Raw genomic sequence first — 13,553 nt, forward strand, 5'->3', positions numbered from 1 at the left:
GGCTCAGTCGGTTAAGCGACTGCCTTCGGCTCAGGTCATGATCCTGGGGTCCCGGGATCGAGTCCCGCATCGGGCTCCCTGCTCAGCAAGGAGCCTGCTTCTCCCTCTGACCCTCCCCCCTCTCATGTACTCTCTCTCTCTCATTCTCGCTCTCTCAAATAAATAAATAAATCTTAAAAAAAAAAAGTGTTCTGGGTAGAGTGGACAGCAATGCACAGCAAGTACAAAGGTCCTGAGGTGGGAATGTGCCAGACAGAACCAAAACCTTGGGAGTGGGTGTCATGGTCCAGGCACAGTATACAGAATGAGACAAGTGGGGACTCAGGACAAAACCCTGTGAGACATAGACATTTCGGGAGAAGGCAGGAGACAGTGATGATGCAGCCAGAGAGGTGGGAGTGGAACTAGGAAATGATAAGGTGTCTCTGAAATCAAAAGAGAAATTACTTTCGAGAAAGAGGGAATGATCCATGAGGACTAACCTGTGGGGTAACTAAATGAGGGCTCATGTGAGGCTGTGGAACAGGCAAATTGGAAGGTCACTGCTGCCTTTGGTGAGAGGAGTTTGGAAGCATTGAGGAGGTAGGAGGTGAGGCAGTAGAGACAGCAAATGCAGATGTGAGTGTAGACCACTCCTTGGAGGAGTTTGACTGGAAGGAGCTAGGGCAGTTTCCCACAGCACCGATGGTGAGAGAATGAAAGAGTATCAGTGGGTTCAAAATTCTCTAAGCTAGGACACCTTGGAGCCCAGTGGTTTTGGAGTCTGAAATCAGACAGACCTGGGTTAAAATCCTGAGCCCCTATTTACCTGCTGGGTCACCCTGAGTTGGTTCCCTCTCCTCTCTGAGCCCCGTTTCTTCACCTGCAAATAGGGATGTTGCTGTACTTTTCATGGGAGGTTGCAGCTGGTGCTCAGCCAGCACATTTGCAAAGTGTTCAGCACTTGTAAATGCAAGCTGTAGTACAAGGAGGCAAGGACTCATCTCATTTTTTAAAGCTTATCATCAGTCGCAAATAATAACAATGGCAGCTACTATTTATGAAATGCTTAGCGTGTCCCGGACACCCTGCAAAGTACTTTATAAGCACATCACCCACTCTCCCAGACACACGCATGCTCTCCCAGCTCGCTCTGCTCCAACCACACTGGCCTGTTCCTTGAACACTTATGTTCCTGCCTCAGAGCCTTTGCACTTCCTGTTCTCTTGGTCAGTAACTCTTCCCTCAGATATCCAAATGGCTCCCTCCCTCACCTTCTTCAGGTCTCTGCCCAAATATCACTCTCCAACCACCCTGACTAAAGTTTACTCTCCTACTTAGTCTGGATGCCCCTTCCTCCCCATAGCCTATGCATTTTACTCCCCCCACCCCCTGTCTGTCTTGCCCCATATAATTTTCAGCTCCACAAAGTCATTTTTATCTGTTGTTCACAGTGCGTTGCACATAGTAGATGTTCAATAAATCTTTAACTTGATTCTCAGGACACCTAAGCCCTTTACACATATTAGGTACATGGGTCCTCACAACCACTCACATTGCAGATGAGGAAACTGAGGCAGAGAGGTCTTTGCTGGGGGTCACCAGGGTCAGCACCTGCCTCTCGGTGTTAAGCTCAGAAAAAAAGGGCAGTTCAAGACCCCTACCGCCCTGTCCAGCGCTTCTCCCTCGGCGGCGAGCGCTCGGCTAGCGGCCACGGCCAGGAAAGGCCTGAGTCATCGCCGCCTCCAGACGGCGGCGGCCGCGGGCTGCGGGCGACGGCGGCGGCGGCGGCGGCCGGGGCCGCAGCGCGAGGTGATGCGGGGACGCCGGGAGGGGGCGTGAGTGCAGGGAAAACAGAGGATATTAAAACCCGCCGGGGGCTCCTCCCCGCCGCCTCGCCACCCCCGCCGCCGGCTGGTGCGTGGGTGGGTGGGGGGCCGCTCTGCACTCCGCCGCCGCGGCAGGGGCGGACCCCGAGCCCTGGGGCCCGGAGGAAGGTCCGAAGTGTCAGTTCCCCGGCCCCACCCCAAGTTCGAGTTGTGAGTGGAGACCCGCCTGGGACTAGTCTGCAAAAGGCTGGCTCCTCCGTCTCAGCCGCCCCGGGTTACGATGCGCCCCTCGGTGTAGTGGGAAATCCTCCCGGCTGCCCGGGTGACCCCCCCACACTGCCGCACCGTCATCCAAGCAGTCGCGTCTACTGGCTCTAGACCCGCCACTCTGGGCTTCCCTGGTCCCGAAACCACAGGGGGGGTCCCCAGAGTGGTATCGGGGAAGTCTCTTCGCCTAGGGAAAGGAGACCCTGTGCTGCCCGGTTCAGGGGTGCCCACGGGTCTAGCCCCTACGGCCCCCGACGCCTGCGCTCCCGGGTTCCAGAGAGCCGGGGTCGGTGTCCTAACCGTAGGAGGGTGGGGGCTTGCGACTCCGGCCCCCTGCCAGCTTCGGGTGGTCCGCGTGCGGCGGCCGCCCACTGAGCCCGGGGGGCTGTCGAGGGCCTAGGGCTCCGAAAGGGGCTGTGCGCTGAGGGTGGCCCGGGAGTGCCGGGGGAGGGGGGTAGCGGGAACACCGCTGGGGGGCGGGGCTGGGAATACCGCGGCGGTGGGGGTGGGGCAGGTGGGGAACGCCACCTAAGGGGGCCCTCCCCCAGGGGGGCGGTCCCCGCGGGGCGGCGGTGGGGCCTGGGGAGGGGGGGCAGTCTAGGCGCCCCCCGCCCCCGCCGGGCTCCGGGCCGGAGCCGTGACGTCACGGCGGCTGGAAGTGCCCGGCGCGGAGGCGCGGGAGGGGGTGGGGGGCCGAGCCGGCGCTTTATAAGCGGAGCCCGCCAGGCGCGCCGAGCCGCAGCCCGCGTCCGCGAGCCCCCCTGCCGGCCCCGGTCCCGGCCCCCAGCTTGCGCTCGCGCCCCCGGGGCGGCTGGGTGGCGAGGGACCGAGCGCCAGGCGGCGGGCCGGAGAAGGGACGCGCGGCGGGCGGCCGCGGGGCATGAGGCGGGGGCGCGATGTCAGTGCCGCTGCTCAAGATCGGGGCCGTGCTGAGCACCATGGCCATGGTCACCAACTGGATGTCGCAGACGCTGCCCTCGCTCGTGGGGCTCAACGGCACCGTGTCCCGTGCGGGCGCCTCCGAGAAAATCGTGAGTGGCCGCCGCGCGGGGGGCACTCCCGGGGGGCGTGGTGCCCGCGCCGCCGCCGCCGCAGCCCCCGGGGGCCCCCGCCCCCCAGCTTCCCTGCGCGCCTGGTCGGGGGGCGCCCTCCCGGGGCTGGGGGCTGGACGCGGAGGAGCCCCGGGATCCCGATCCCCTCCCCGCGCCGTTTATTCTTGTTATTATTATTACTGCTTCTCGTTATTAGTGAGCAGTGTCCGAGGGGCAACAATGTACTAGGCTCGCTCGGCTCCCGGCGCAGGCGGCAAGGGCTGCGCAACTGAGCCCGGTCCCGCTGAGTGGGGCGGAGCGGGAGGGTAGATTCGGAAGGCTGGAAGGGACGTTGCCTCTGAATGGGGGAACCACGGGGTCTCCGAGCGTCTCCACCTTCGGGATCGCTGCCTGTCTGTGTATCTCTGAGTCGTCCCGTCTGTCTCTCTTTTTCTCTCCGTCTCTATCTGTTCTTTCCCCTCTGGTTTGCTTCTCTCTGTCTCTCCCTGTCTTTGTCTCCATCTCTGTTGCACTGTCTCTGACTTTGTATCTCTTTTTGTCTGTCTTTTTCTCTCCCCTGCAGCCCCCCCGCCCCAGCATCTCCTTCCTGGTTATCTGCTTCACCATGTGCTGAATATTTATTCCCAGAACTCGCTCTCTCTAGGAGGCAGATGGCTCTCAAGACTGGGCAGGGGCAAGGGCTGGCCCGGCCCCGAGAAGCACAGGATTGCCCCTTCCCTCATCCCATCCTATCCTCCTCTATCACCTTCATCCTCCAGCTCCCCTTGCCACAGAGCTTTTTTGGGGAGGGGGCAGGGAGACTCAATCATGATCAATAACAGTGTTCCTGGTGTCCTGGGGAAAGGGGAGAAGGCAGCCTCCACTGCAAACTTCCCTCGGTCTCCTCAAGATATGGCTCTCCCTTCCCATCTTTTCCCCTCTTCAATCTGTTTGCGGGACTCCTCCCAATAGGTGCATGGAGCTCCCTCTCCTGCTCAATGTTTCCCTAACTTCACCAGCTCCCTTGTTCAGCCTCCAGTGGCCACCACACCACTTCTTTCTTTCTTCTTGCTGAAAGGAAAAGAAGTCTTTGCTCCCAAGGGTGGGAGGCAAGTGGAGGGGGGTGGGGAATGCCAAGCACTGTGCCCAGGCTTTGTCCCACCCCTGGGGGGAAATGGTATTGGGCTTGGCACTGGTGAGGGCTTTCAGTCCAAATTCTCAAACTTGAAGATAATATGTGAAACAATGTCTTTCTGCATGTCTGTCACATCGAGTGATATGATTCGAGTATATTCTGGTGTGTTTATCTAGGCATGAGTTTTGGTGTGTAAATGGGGTTGGGTGTGAATTGAGGGAGAAAGATTATGAGCTTTGCCAACATGAGGGTCCAAGTGTATCTTCCTGTGTATGAAGGTATGTCCCCGAATGAGTGTGAGTGTGTCCGGGTGTGGATGTGTCTAAGTGTATATCTGCAGTTCTATGTCCCTGACTGTGGGCTTGTGTGTGTTAAATGATTGCATGTGCATATATGAGTTTGTGACAGCCTTTTAGCTCTTGCCTTCTGAGGGGGAAGAGAGATTGAAATCAGAAGCCACATTCCCCTCCCCCACCCTCACAGAGTGTGAGTTTGTGTAAATGTGTGCATGTAATATGTATAGCATATGGTGTGTGGGGAAGGTGTACATAAGTGTGGAAGAGTATGTCTCTGAGTTATGATTTTGTTTGTGCTACTATGTACGTGTGTGTTTGTGTGCATGTAAGTGTAGACATGTATGTCTTCAGAAGTGTGTGTGCATATGTGTGTATCTATGAATGGTGTGTGTGCCTACCTTGTATACATGTGGGTGGATTCCTGTGTGAACCATGTGTTTTCTGTAAGTGTGTGTACATGTGCATGTACCCAAACAGAACTGGTCTCCATTCTGACCCATCTGTAGCTAATAGGACCACAATCTAGTGCTACCATGAAATTACCTGCTGAAAGCTAGTATTTCTTTCATCCTTGATCCCCATCCCATCCCTCAGTCTCACTAAGCCTTGCACAAGGACTCTGTGGAGTGAGATGCCAGGAGACTTAGGATAGGACCTGAAGGGGAACTGTCACGAGAGAGTGCTCTAGAAATGGTCTTGGGAGTCTGGTAGACCAAGGTTGGGATCCACTCTCCCCTACCTTGCTCTATGACTTGCTCTTGACTCTGGGCGCCAGTGAGTTCACCACTCTGAGCTGTGGTTTCCTCATATATAAAATGGGAATGATAATTCCTACCTCACAGAACTGTTGTGAGTAACAGAGATCTATAGTCCAGCTCCCCACTCATCTGTGCTTCCATCTGTTTCTCCACGATCCATCCATCCGTCTCTTTATCCTCCCATTCATCTCTCCATCCACCTCTCCATCCGTCTCTTCAGCCAACCATTATCCATCATCTATCTCTCCACCTCTCCTTCCATGCATCCATCCCTCCATCCATCCATCTCTCTATCCATCCATCATCCAGCAATCTCTTCGTCTATCCTTTATATATCCATTCTTCCATCCATTTTGTTTATTCAGCAGAACTATTGATTGCCTCCTCTATGTCAAGCATGTTTATGCTTAAAAGCTCCAGCTCAGTGCCTGACATAGTAGATGCTCAGTTAGTGATAGGACTCTAAGTCATACATATCTGGGTTCGAATTCTGGCCCTGCACTTTACTAGCAGTACGCCCTTGGGGAAATTATTTAACCTCTCTAAACTTCAGTATCCTCATTAGTCAAGGAGAGTTTAGAGTCCCCATTAGACCGTAGGATCCATGAGGAACCACCGAGAACATCTGTGTTTTGCTCATTATTAAACCCTAAGGCCTGATGCATAGTAAGCCCACAATAAATATTTGTCAAGTGACTGAACCAACAATGACATCTTCATAAGGATTCATGGATTCCACCTTCAAGTGGAAACAAATGGCTGGGAGCATAGTAGGTGTTCAGTAAGGAGGGGTTTCTTCATTTGCCGTGGTAGCCAAGCACATAGTAGGCACAGAATAAATATTTGTCAAGTGTCTAAATCAAGAATCCATCTTCCTGGGGCACCTGGGTGGCTCAGTCAGTGGAACATGTGACTCGACCTTGGGGTTGTGAGTTCAAGCCCCATGTTGGGCATAGAGATTACTTAAAAATAAAATTGTTAAAAAGAAATCCACCTTCCTCAGGGTTGGGGAGAACAAATGGAAGTTACTAGGCACATCCTAGGTGCTCAGTAAGAAGGAGTTGTAGAGATCTGAAGGAAGTGAGAGAGGGCTCAATTCTAAAGGAAGAGAGTTAACAAATAGAGGGAAGAGCAAGTGCAAAGGCCCTGAGGTGGGAATGTGCCTGAAATGTTGGAGAAACAGTGAGGAAACGAGTGGCTGAAGCAGAGTGAGCAAAGGGGGGAAAGCAGTTGTAGTTGAGGGCGGGGAGGTGGCAGGGAAGCTGCATCTGTTCAGGGGTAGGGGAACCTTGTAGGGATTTTAGTTTTAACCTGTAACTCCTCATGCTTTCCATTTCTCTTTGCGCTTTTAACTTTCTAATATACTCTGCATAGTCCACTTATTTATCTTGTTGTCTTCTGATTCATTCCCCACTATAATGTCAGCTCCACGAGGGCCCGGATTTTTAAAAACTTTTATTGACTGTTGTAGCCCTAGTGCCTAGCATAGGACCTGGCAATAGTAAGTGTTCAATAAATACTTGTTAAGCAAATAAATGGAATTCCAGGGAGGGTTCTGAGCAGAAGAGGGACAGGACTTAGCTCAGGTGTTCAGTTTCCCTCTGGTCCCTGAGGCAGATGAGGGCAGGAGCCAGAAGATCAGGGAGGAGGCCACTGCACTGATCCAGGTGAGTGAGGATGGGGGCTGGACCAAGGTAGGGGCCAAAGGGGTGGAGAAAAGTAGGCATATTGTGGATTTGACCCCCACCTCATATTTACCTGCTCCTAAATTGTGGACTTCCATATTTACCTGCTCCTAAATTGTGGACTTCCAGCTTCTGCTCAAACACTTCAAAGTGTGAGAAAACATTTATTGAGCACCTACTTTGTACTGGGAAGTTTCCTGGACTATGGGACATAGAGATGAATAACATCCCTGACTTCAATCAGATTGCAGCCTTGTCAACAGTACTTGGGACACGACATGGTATGTGTGGTAATAAGGATATTTCTGGAGTGTTATAGGGGTGCAGAGGAGGACACTGAAACCAGCCAGGGTACAGCGGAGGTTTCCTGGAGGTGGTGGTACTCACACCGAGTCTTACGGTTGAGAAGGAATTGGCTGGGTGAAGACAGAGCAAGAAGGAACAGCATGAACAGAGGCTCAGAGGCAATGGGCATCCTGGTGAGCACAGAGAGACCAAGCAATTCAGAGTTCCTGGAGATTTATGTGCCATGCTGGGAAGAGTGTGGAAGTGGCCTGAGTAGCCAGAAGGGTCCACGTCATGAAGGAATTTGGCCGGAGGTGTCTGCACTTCATTCTGAGTGTCAAAGGATGGGAGATTTGGAGGGATTTGGAGCAGAAAAGGAATATGAAGTTGCTTATTGCATTTTTAAAAAGATTTATTTCCTTATTTTAGAGAAAGAGAGAGAGCATGAGTGGGAGGGGCAGAGGCAGAGGGAGAGAGAATCTCAAGCAGACTCTGCACTGAGTGTGGAGCCTGTCACGGGCCTCGATCTCATGACCCTGAGATCACAACCTGAGCTGAAATCAAGAGTCGGCCCTCAACTGACTGCGCCACCCAGGCACCCCTGCCTGTTGCATTTTTTTTTTAAGATTTAATTTATTTATTTGACAGAGAGAGACACAGCAAGAGAGAGAACACAAGCAGGGGGAGTGGGAGAGGGAGAAGCAGGCTTCCCGCCGAGCAGGGAGCCCAACTCTCTACAGGAGTTGTAGAGATCTGAAGGAAGTGAGAGAGGGCTCAATTCTAAAGGTCCTGGGATCATGACCTGAGCCGAAGGCAGATGATTAACGACTGAGCCACCCAGGCGCCCCTGCCTGTTGCATTTTTAGAGACCTCTAGTTGTTAGAAAATCCTTCTAGATTGTGAGTGTGAAATTTGCCTCCTTTGAACTTTTGCCTACCTCACTTGAACCAAATCTGAACTCCCGACTCTGGTCCAACTCATTAAGCCTGAGTTTCTTTATCCATGAAATGGGGATAATGGTGGAATGTTCCATATAACACTGTGCTTAGCTGTGTACCTGACATATGGAAGGTGCCTATAAAGGTTAGCTATTGTAATTATTATTGCTATTATTATTATTACAAGACCCTACCTGCCCGAGTCTCAGGTCTTGGACCACTCTTCCATCCCTCTTCTTGTTCCTGCCTCTGGAACTTTGCATTTGCTGTGCCATCCTCCAGGAACCTCCTCTAGCCTGCTCCTTCTCACCACTCAGGTCCCAACTCAAATGTCACCTCCTCAGAGAGACCTCCTTTGACCACCCCAGCTAGAATGTCCCCACACTGTTATTTGGACCTGTTCTATTTTCTGCCCAGCACTCATAATTATCTGAAATCATCTTGGTAATTATTTGCCACCAACAGAATAGAAGTGCCATGTAAGCACTTTGTCCCTTTTGTTTATTACTGGGATCTTCTCCTTTAGGGCAGTAGGTATGTCCTGAACGGTCTCAGTTCTTTCTGCCCCCATGAGACTACTGCCCCTTCTTCTTCCTGATGGCACCTTTGAACTTTGATGAGTATTTCTGTGATTCCCGAATCTTTTCTTATGGATCAGAAGTGTCTGTTTCTTTTCTTTTCTTTTTTAAAGATTTATTTATTTATTTTGAGAGAGAGAGAGAGAAAGCAGGATGAGGGGCAGAGGGGGAGGGAGAGAGAATCTTGAGCAGACTCCCCACTGAGTGTGGAGCCTGATGTGGGGCTCAATGTGGGGCTTGATCTCATGACCCTGAGATCATAACCTGAGCTGAAATCAAGAGTCAGACTCTTAACCAACTGAGCCACCCAGGCATCCCAGAAGCATCTGTTTCTTAAAGCTTTTTTTCATGTGCCCTTGTTTTTCAAACCTTCTGTTTGAACGGATGTCTGACGAATGTGCACTTTGCCAACTTCCCACATCAAGGCATGGAGTAATCTTGCCACCAGAGAGCAGAGTCATTCCCAACCAGCAATCATTGAGTCCCTCCATATGCTAAGTCCTGTGCTGGGGACTGGAAATAGAGCAGTGAACAAGGGAGACTCTTTCTTCTCTCTTAAAGCTTCGTAGGGAGACATAGTGAATGTGGAATTGTGCAATTGGCTATATAATCACAGTTTGGTAGGGGTCATGAAGGAGAAGATATGGAGCCATGAAGACATGTAATTGGGAAGGGGTGGTCAGGGAAGGCTTCCCTGAAGAGGTGACATTTGCCCTGAGACATGAAGGTTGAGTAAGAGTTGGGCAGAGCTGAGCTGGTAAGGTGGAGGGAGATAGGCCAAGAGAACTGGGTGTGTGAAGGTGTTGGGGTGGGATGGCAGGTGGTGTTTCTGAGGAGCTGATGAGGTAGGTAGCAGATTGAGCCCATCAGGTGTTCCTGACTACCACCCTCGACCTCGTCCACCCCAAGTTTGATGCCAACATAAGAAATGGCTTGAGGTGCAGCCTGTGTCTCTACTGTCAGCGCCATGGACAGCCATGAAGGGAAGGTGGTCTAGGCTTTAGGGCCACTTGATCTGTGACTAAAACTGTCTTCTTCCTCTTCCAGAGGGAAGCTCTGGTTTCTGCTTCTTGGTGTCTTTCATGTCCCCAGCATCCTTCTCCCCTCTGACTCTGGATGGCTGACGCCGCTTTGTGAAACACCAGTGGGGAGCAGCCACAAAGCTGGGCAAGGAAGGAAAGCAGCCATCTGGGGGAGGCCCAGGCGTTTTGAGAGAGTTTGATGTGGGCTTGGGTCTGTCTGTGTGTGGGAGGGAAGAGGCTGCCACTTGGAGACCTAGGGGGGCAGTCTGGTTCCCAATCTTGTCTCTCTCTGTCTCACCGTTGATGCTTCACTGTTTTTAAACTCTGTCTTTTGAGTCTCTGTTTCTGTCTGTTTCTTTCTCGTATTTTTGTCTCATAAACTATATTTTCCGCTCTCTGTCTTAACTGTGTTTTTACAACACATGGTTGACATTCAGTAAATGTTTGTTGAGTGAATGTTGATGATTATCTCTGTCTGCCTGTGTCTCAGTGTCTGCCTCTCTTTGTCATACTGTCTTCTATGTTTCTGTCTGTCTCTAAGTCCTCTGTGTGTCTCTGTCTTTGTCTCTGTGTGTCCCTTTTGTCTCTGATTCTGGCATCTCTGTCTCTTGGTGTCTCTGTCCCTATATCTGTTCCATCCCTATCTCTAGGTCTATGTCTGTCTGTCAGCCTCTGTCTGTCTGTCTGTCTCTCTCTCTCTCTGGGATCCTGTTTCTATGTTACCATAGTTGCTGTATTATAGTCCAGGACTCTGACAGGAGTTGGGGGGAGAGACCAGCATTCTCAGACCTGAGAGGGCTCTTGAGACAGGACAGAACCAGAAGCGAGGGTGGGTGTTGGCAGGATTCCTGAATGGGACAGGATGAGCCAGACCAGTGTGAGCCCTTGAAGGCCCTAGAGGGGGTCTGGGGATTGGAGCCAAGCTTTGATGGGAGCCCAGGGTGAGGTGTGGGTGGGTGCCCAAGCTCCAGGTGAGCCCCTTCCCTCCACTTCCCTTCCTCCCCCGCTGCCACCTAGGAAGGCCTCCCTCTAGGACCCAGCCATCAGGCCCCAGCACTGGCTCCAGGATGGAACAGCTGTCTGGGCTGCAGCTGCAGAAGCTCATTTTGAACAAGGGAGATGATTGCAGGGGTGACTGGGGGAGGGAGAGAGAAGGGGAGAGTAGCAAGGGCCAAAGAGGAATCAGGCTTGATTGTTGCTGCTGCTGCAGTGGCTAATTTGCCCAGGAGATGGGGAGACCAGGTGAGGCAGGAAAAGGCAGAGGGAGGTCTGTCTGCCCGGCCATGGTCCATCTGTCCCCACTTCTGGTCTCCCTGTAGTGAAGTTTCTCCTCCCGTCTCTGGCAGCCTGTCCCTCTTCCCGCATTTCAGGGTCTGCATCCTGATTCTGCTGGCATTGCGTGACCCCCCCCTGTTGCCTGTTGTCCTGTCTCCTGCCCTGTCCCCTGCAGCTTCCCCATGTCTCTCTGCCTGTATCTCTCTGTCTGTCTGCCTGTCACTCTGCCTGGATCTCTGTGTCTCTCTGAGCCTCCCTGCCTGTCCCTCAGTGTTGCTGCCATTGTCAGAAGCATGGCTAGGGTTCAAGCCCTTTGGATTGCTCTTTCTTTTCTTGTCATTTCTGCGATACTCAGGGGCTGGAGACAAATAGAGACGGCAAATTCCTAGGAAATGATGGGATCGTGTCCTTCAATAAAGGGATATTTACAAAGATATCTCAATTAGGACTAATTAATTAAATCAGCCACTTTCCCTGCCCTCTCCCCCACCCTGTGGTCCCGCAGCCTCCTGGGAGAGAACCAGCCAATGAATAGATGGCAGGAATCTGGTGCTCAGGCAGTGTCTCAATGTTTAATTTATAACAGCCTTTTCCCCGCTGCTCCATCAATCCATCTGGAAGGGCAAGGTGGCCACGGGGGCGTGTAGACTCAGGGGCAGAGGCTAGAGACCTGCCAGCCCCCCCAGAGCCTGCTGGGGCACATGCATGTCTGTTGGAGACGGCCCCATATGTTGGGATGTGTCATAGTATGTTTGAACGTGTCAGGGCATGTCTTCATGGCAGGCATGCCCCTTTGTATAAGGAGAACCTGATGGCAGCCGGGCATGCCTGAGCCCATGGGACGTGCTGGAGCGGGTCAGAATGCGTCTCTCATATGGGAACGTCTGAGCCTAGCACGCCTGCGTGTTTCAGGGGGCAATAGGACACGGAGCCCAGCAGAGGATGTGGCACAGGACGGGGCCTGTCATGGCATGGCTCACATGCTGTGCTATGGAGCTCTGCACTGGCAGGTGAGGCACCTGTCCTCAAGGGCATGGCAAGGTATGTCTTGCAGACCTCCCTGGCAGGAACAGCGGAGGCCTGGCAGTATCTAGAGCTTCCAGGAGGCATTAGTCAGACGGCCCTGCGGCTGCACACTCTGAATTTCCCCAGCCCCTTCAGCATTGCCGGGTCAGGAGCGTTGAATTCCAGCTCTTGATGTACTATTTGCTCCTCTGTCCTCTGTAGCTTCCCTTCCCCAGTGCCTCACTTCAGGATCCCCAGTTCCCCTGTTGCTGTGGTCCTACCACTTCCCTTGGGATTACTTCGCAACCTCACTCAGAGGAGTTATCAATGAAAAGGGAAAATGTTGCTTCTCAAGTCTTATTTTCTGGCTACAAAGCCCCTCAGTATAATGCTCAGCCTGGGACTGGGGCCTTCAGTGTTACGACCGAAAGGATGATTCTGTCTTCACATACAAAGACAGGTTGGATGATGCTACCCTCGGCGTAATGCATGATAAGGTCATGCAGCCCACAGTATAATGACAAGTCTGTTGATGCAGCCCTTAGTGTAGTGCCCTGATGAGTGATCCAGCCTTCTTTTTTTTTTTTTTTAAGATTTTATTTATTTATTTGACAGAGAGAGACATAGTGAGAGAGGGAGCACAAGCAGGGGGAGTGGGAGAGGGAGAAGCAGGCTTCCCGCGGAGCAGGGAGCCCAATGTGGGGCTGGATCCCAGGACCCTGGGATCATGACCTGAGCTGAAGGCAGACGCTTAATGACTGAGCCACCCAGGCGCCCCATGATCCAGCCTTCTGTACAATGACAAATCTGGAGATGCAACCCTTTGTGTGATGCCAGGGTAGTGTTGGGGCCATAAACGTATCTCAACAGGCAGTGGCTGGGACACTTGGTGCAGTGAGAAGGAAGAGGAGTTTGCTCATTACGGTGAGTGCATTCCCTGGCTATTCCAGGAGGCCAGGATTCCTCAACCCTGCTGGCTGAGGCTGGCTCCATTAGCCCTTGCAAATGCCATGTGACCTCAGCAGGACACCAGGCTTATTAGTAAAGCATCAATTCTGCAGGAATATTTCAGGACTGACTGCAATGCTAATGAGTTGGTCAGGGAGACCAGACCTAAGAGTGCCGCTGACAGAATGTACACAGATGTCAGTCCCTACTGAGAGAAGTGCGGGAATGTTCGTGGATGCAGATAGACACAAACGGACATAGAGAATTATACGTGGAAGGGCATGAGTATTCTTTTTTAGAATTTTCACCTATTTTACCTGGTGTTCTTGGATGGACACAGATGTGTGACATGTATGTGGCTTCTGGGGAGACATGCACGTGGGGTCACACAGAGGGCCACTGGTATTTATAGGGAGGCGTTCACCTGTGTGAACGTAGATAGGCATTTACGTTTGTGGCTCTGGAGCTGTGCAGGGACGCGAACGCTCATGGAGAAGGCAAAGACACAAACATATCTGGTGC

At 52.5% G+C, this 13,553-nt stretch overlaps 1 protein-coding gene across 3 annotated transcripts in view; it reads left to right on the top strand.

The window, feature by feature from the left end:
• OLFM2 (olfactomedin 2) overlaps nucleotides 1-13,553 on the top strand; it is a 58,375-nt gene that overhangs the window by 13,480 nt on the left and 31,342 nt on the right. The window contains exons 1-4 of one of the 3 annotated variants that reach the window (XM_044918095.1): nucleotides 2,972-3,089; nucleotides 3,426-3,432; nucleotides 6,197-6,223; nucleotides 8,974-8,985. The exons of 1 other annotated variant lie outside the window; for it this stretch is intronic. In XM_044918095.1, the coding sequence (XP_044774030.1) occupies nucleotides 2,972-3,089; nucleotides 3,426-3,432; nucleotides 6,197-6,223; nucleotides 8,974-8,985 (164 nt within the window). Of the gene's footprint in view, nucleotides 1-2,971; nucleotides 3,107-3,425; nucleotides 3,433-6,196; nucleotides 6,224-8,973; nucleotides 8,986-13,553 lie in introns of those variants that run through there. One more of the 3 variants, XM_044918094.1, reaches the window with a different exon arrangement.

This window comes from Neomonachus schauinslandi, chromosome 1, assembly GCF_002201575.2.
Source record: "Neomonachus schauinslandi chromosome 1, ASM220157v2, whole genome shotgun sequence".
Classification (NCBI taxonomy): domain Eukaryota; kingdom Metazoa; phylum Chordata; class Mammalia; order Carnivora; family Phocidae; genus Neomonachus; species Neomonachus schauinslandi.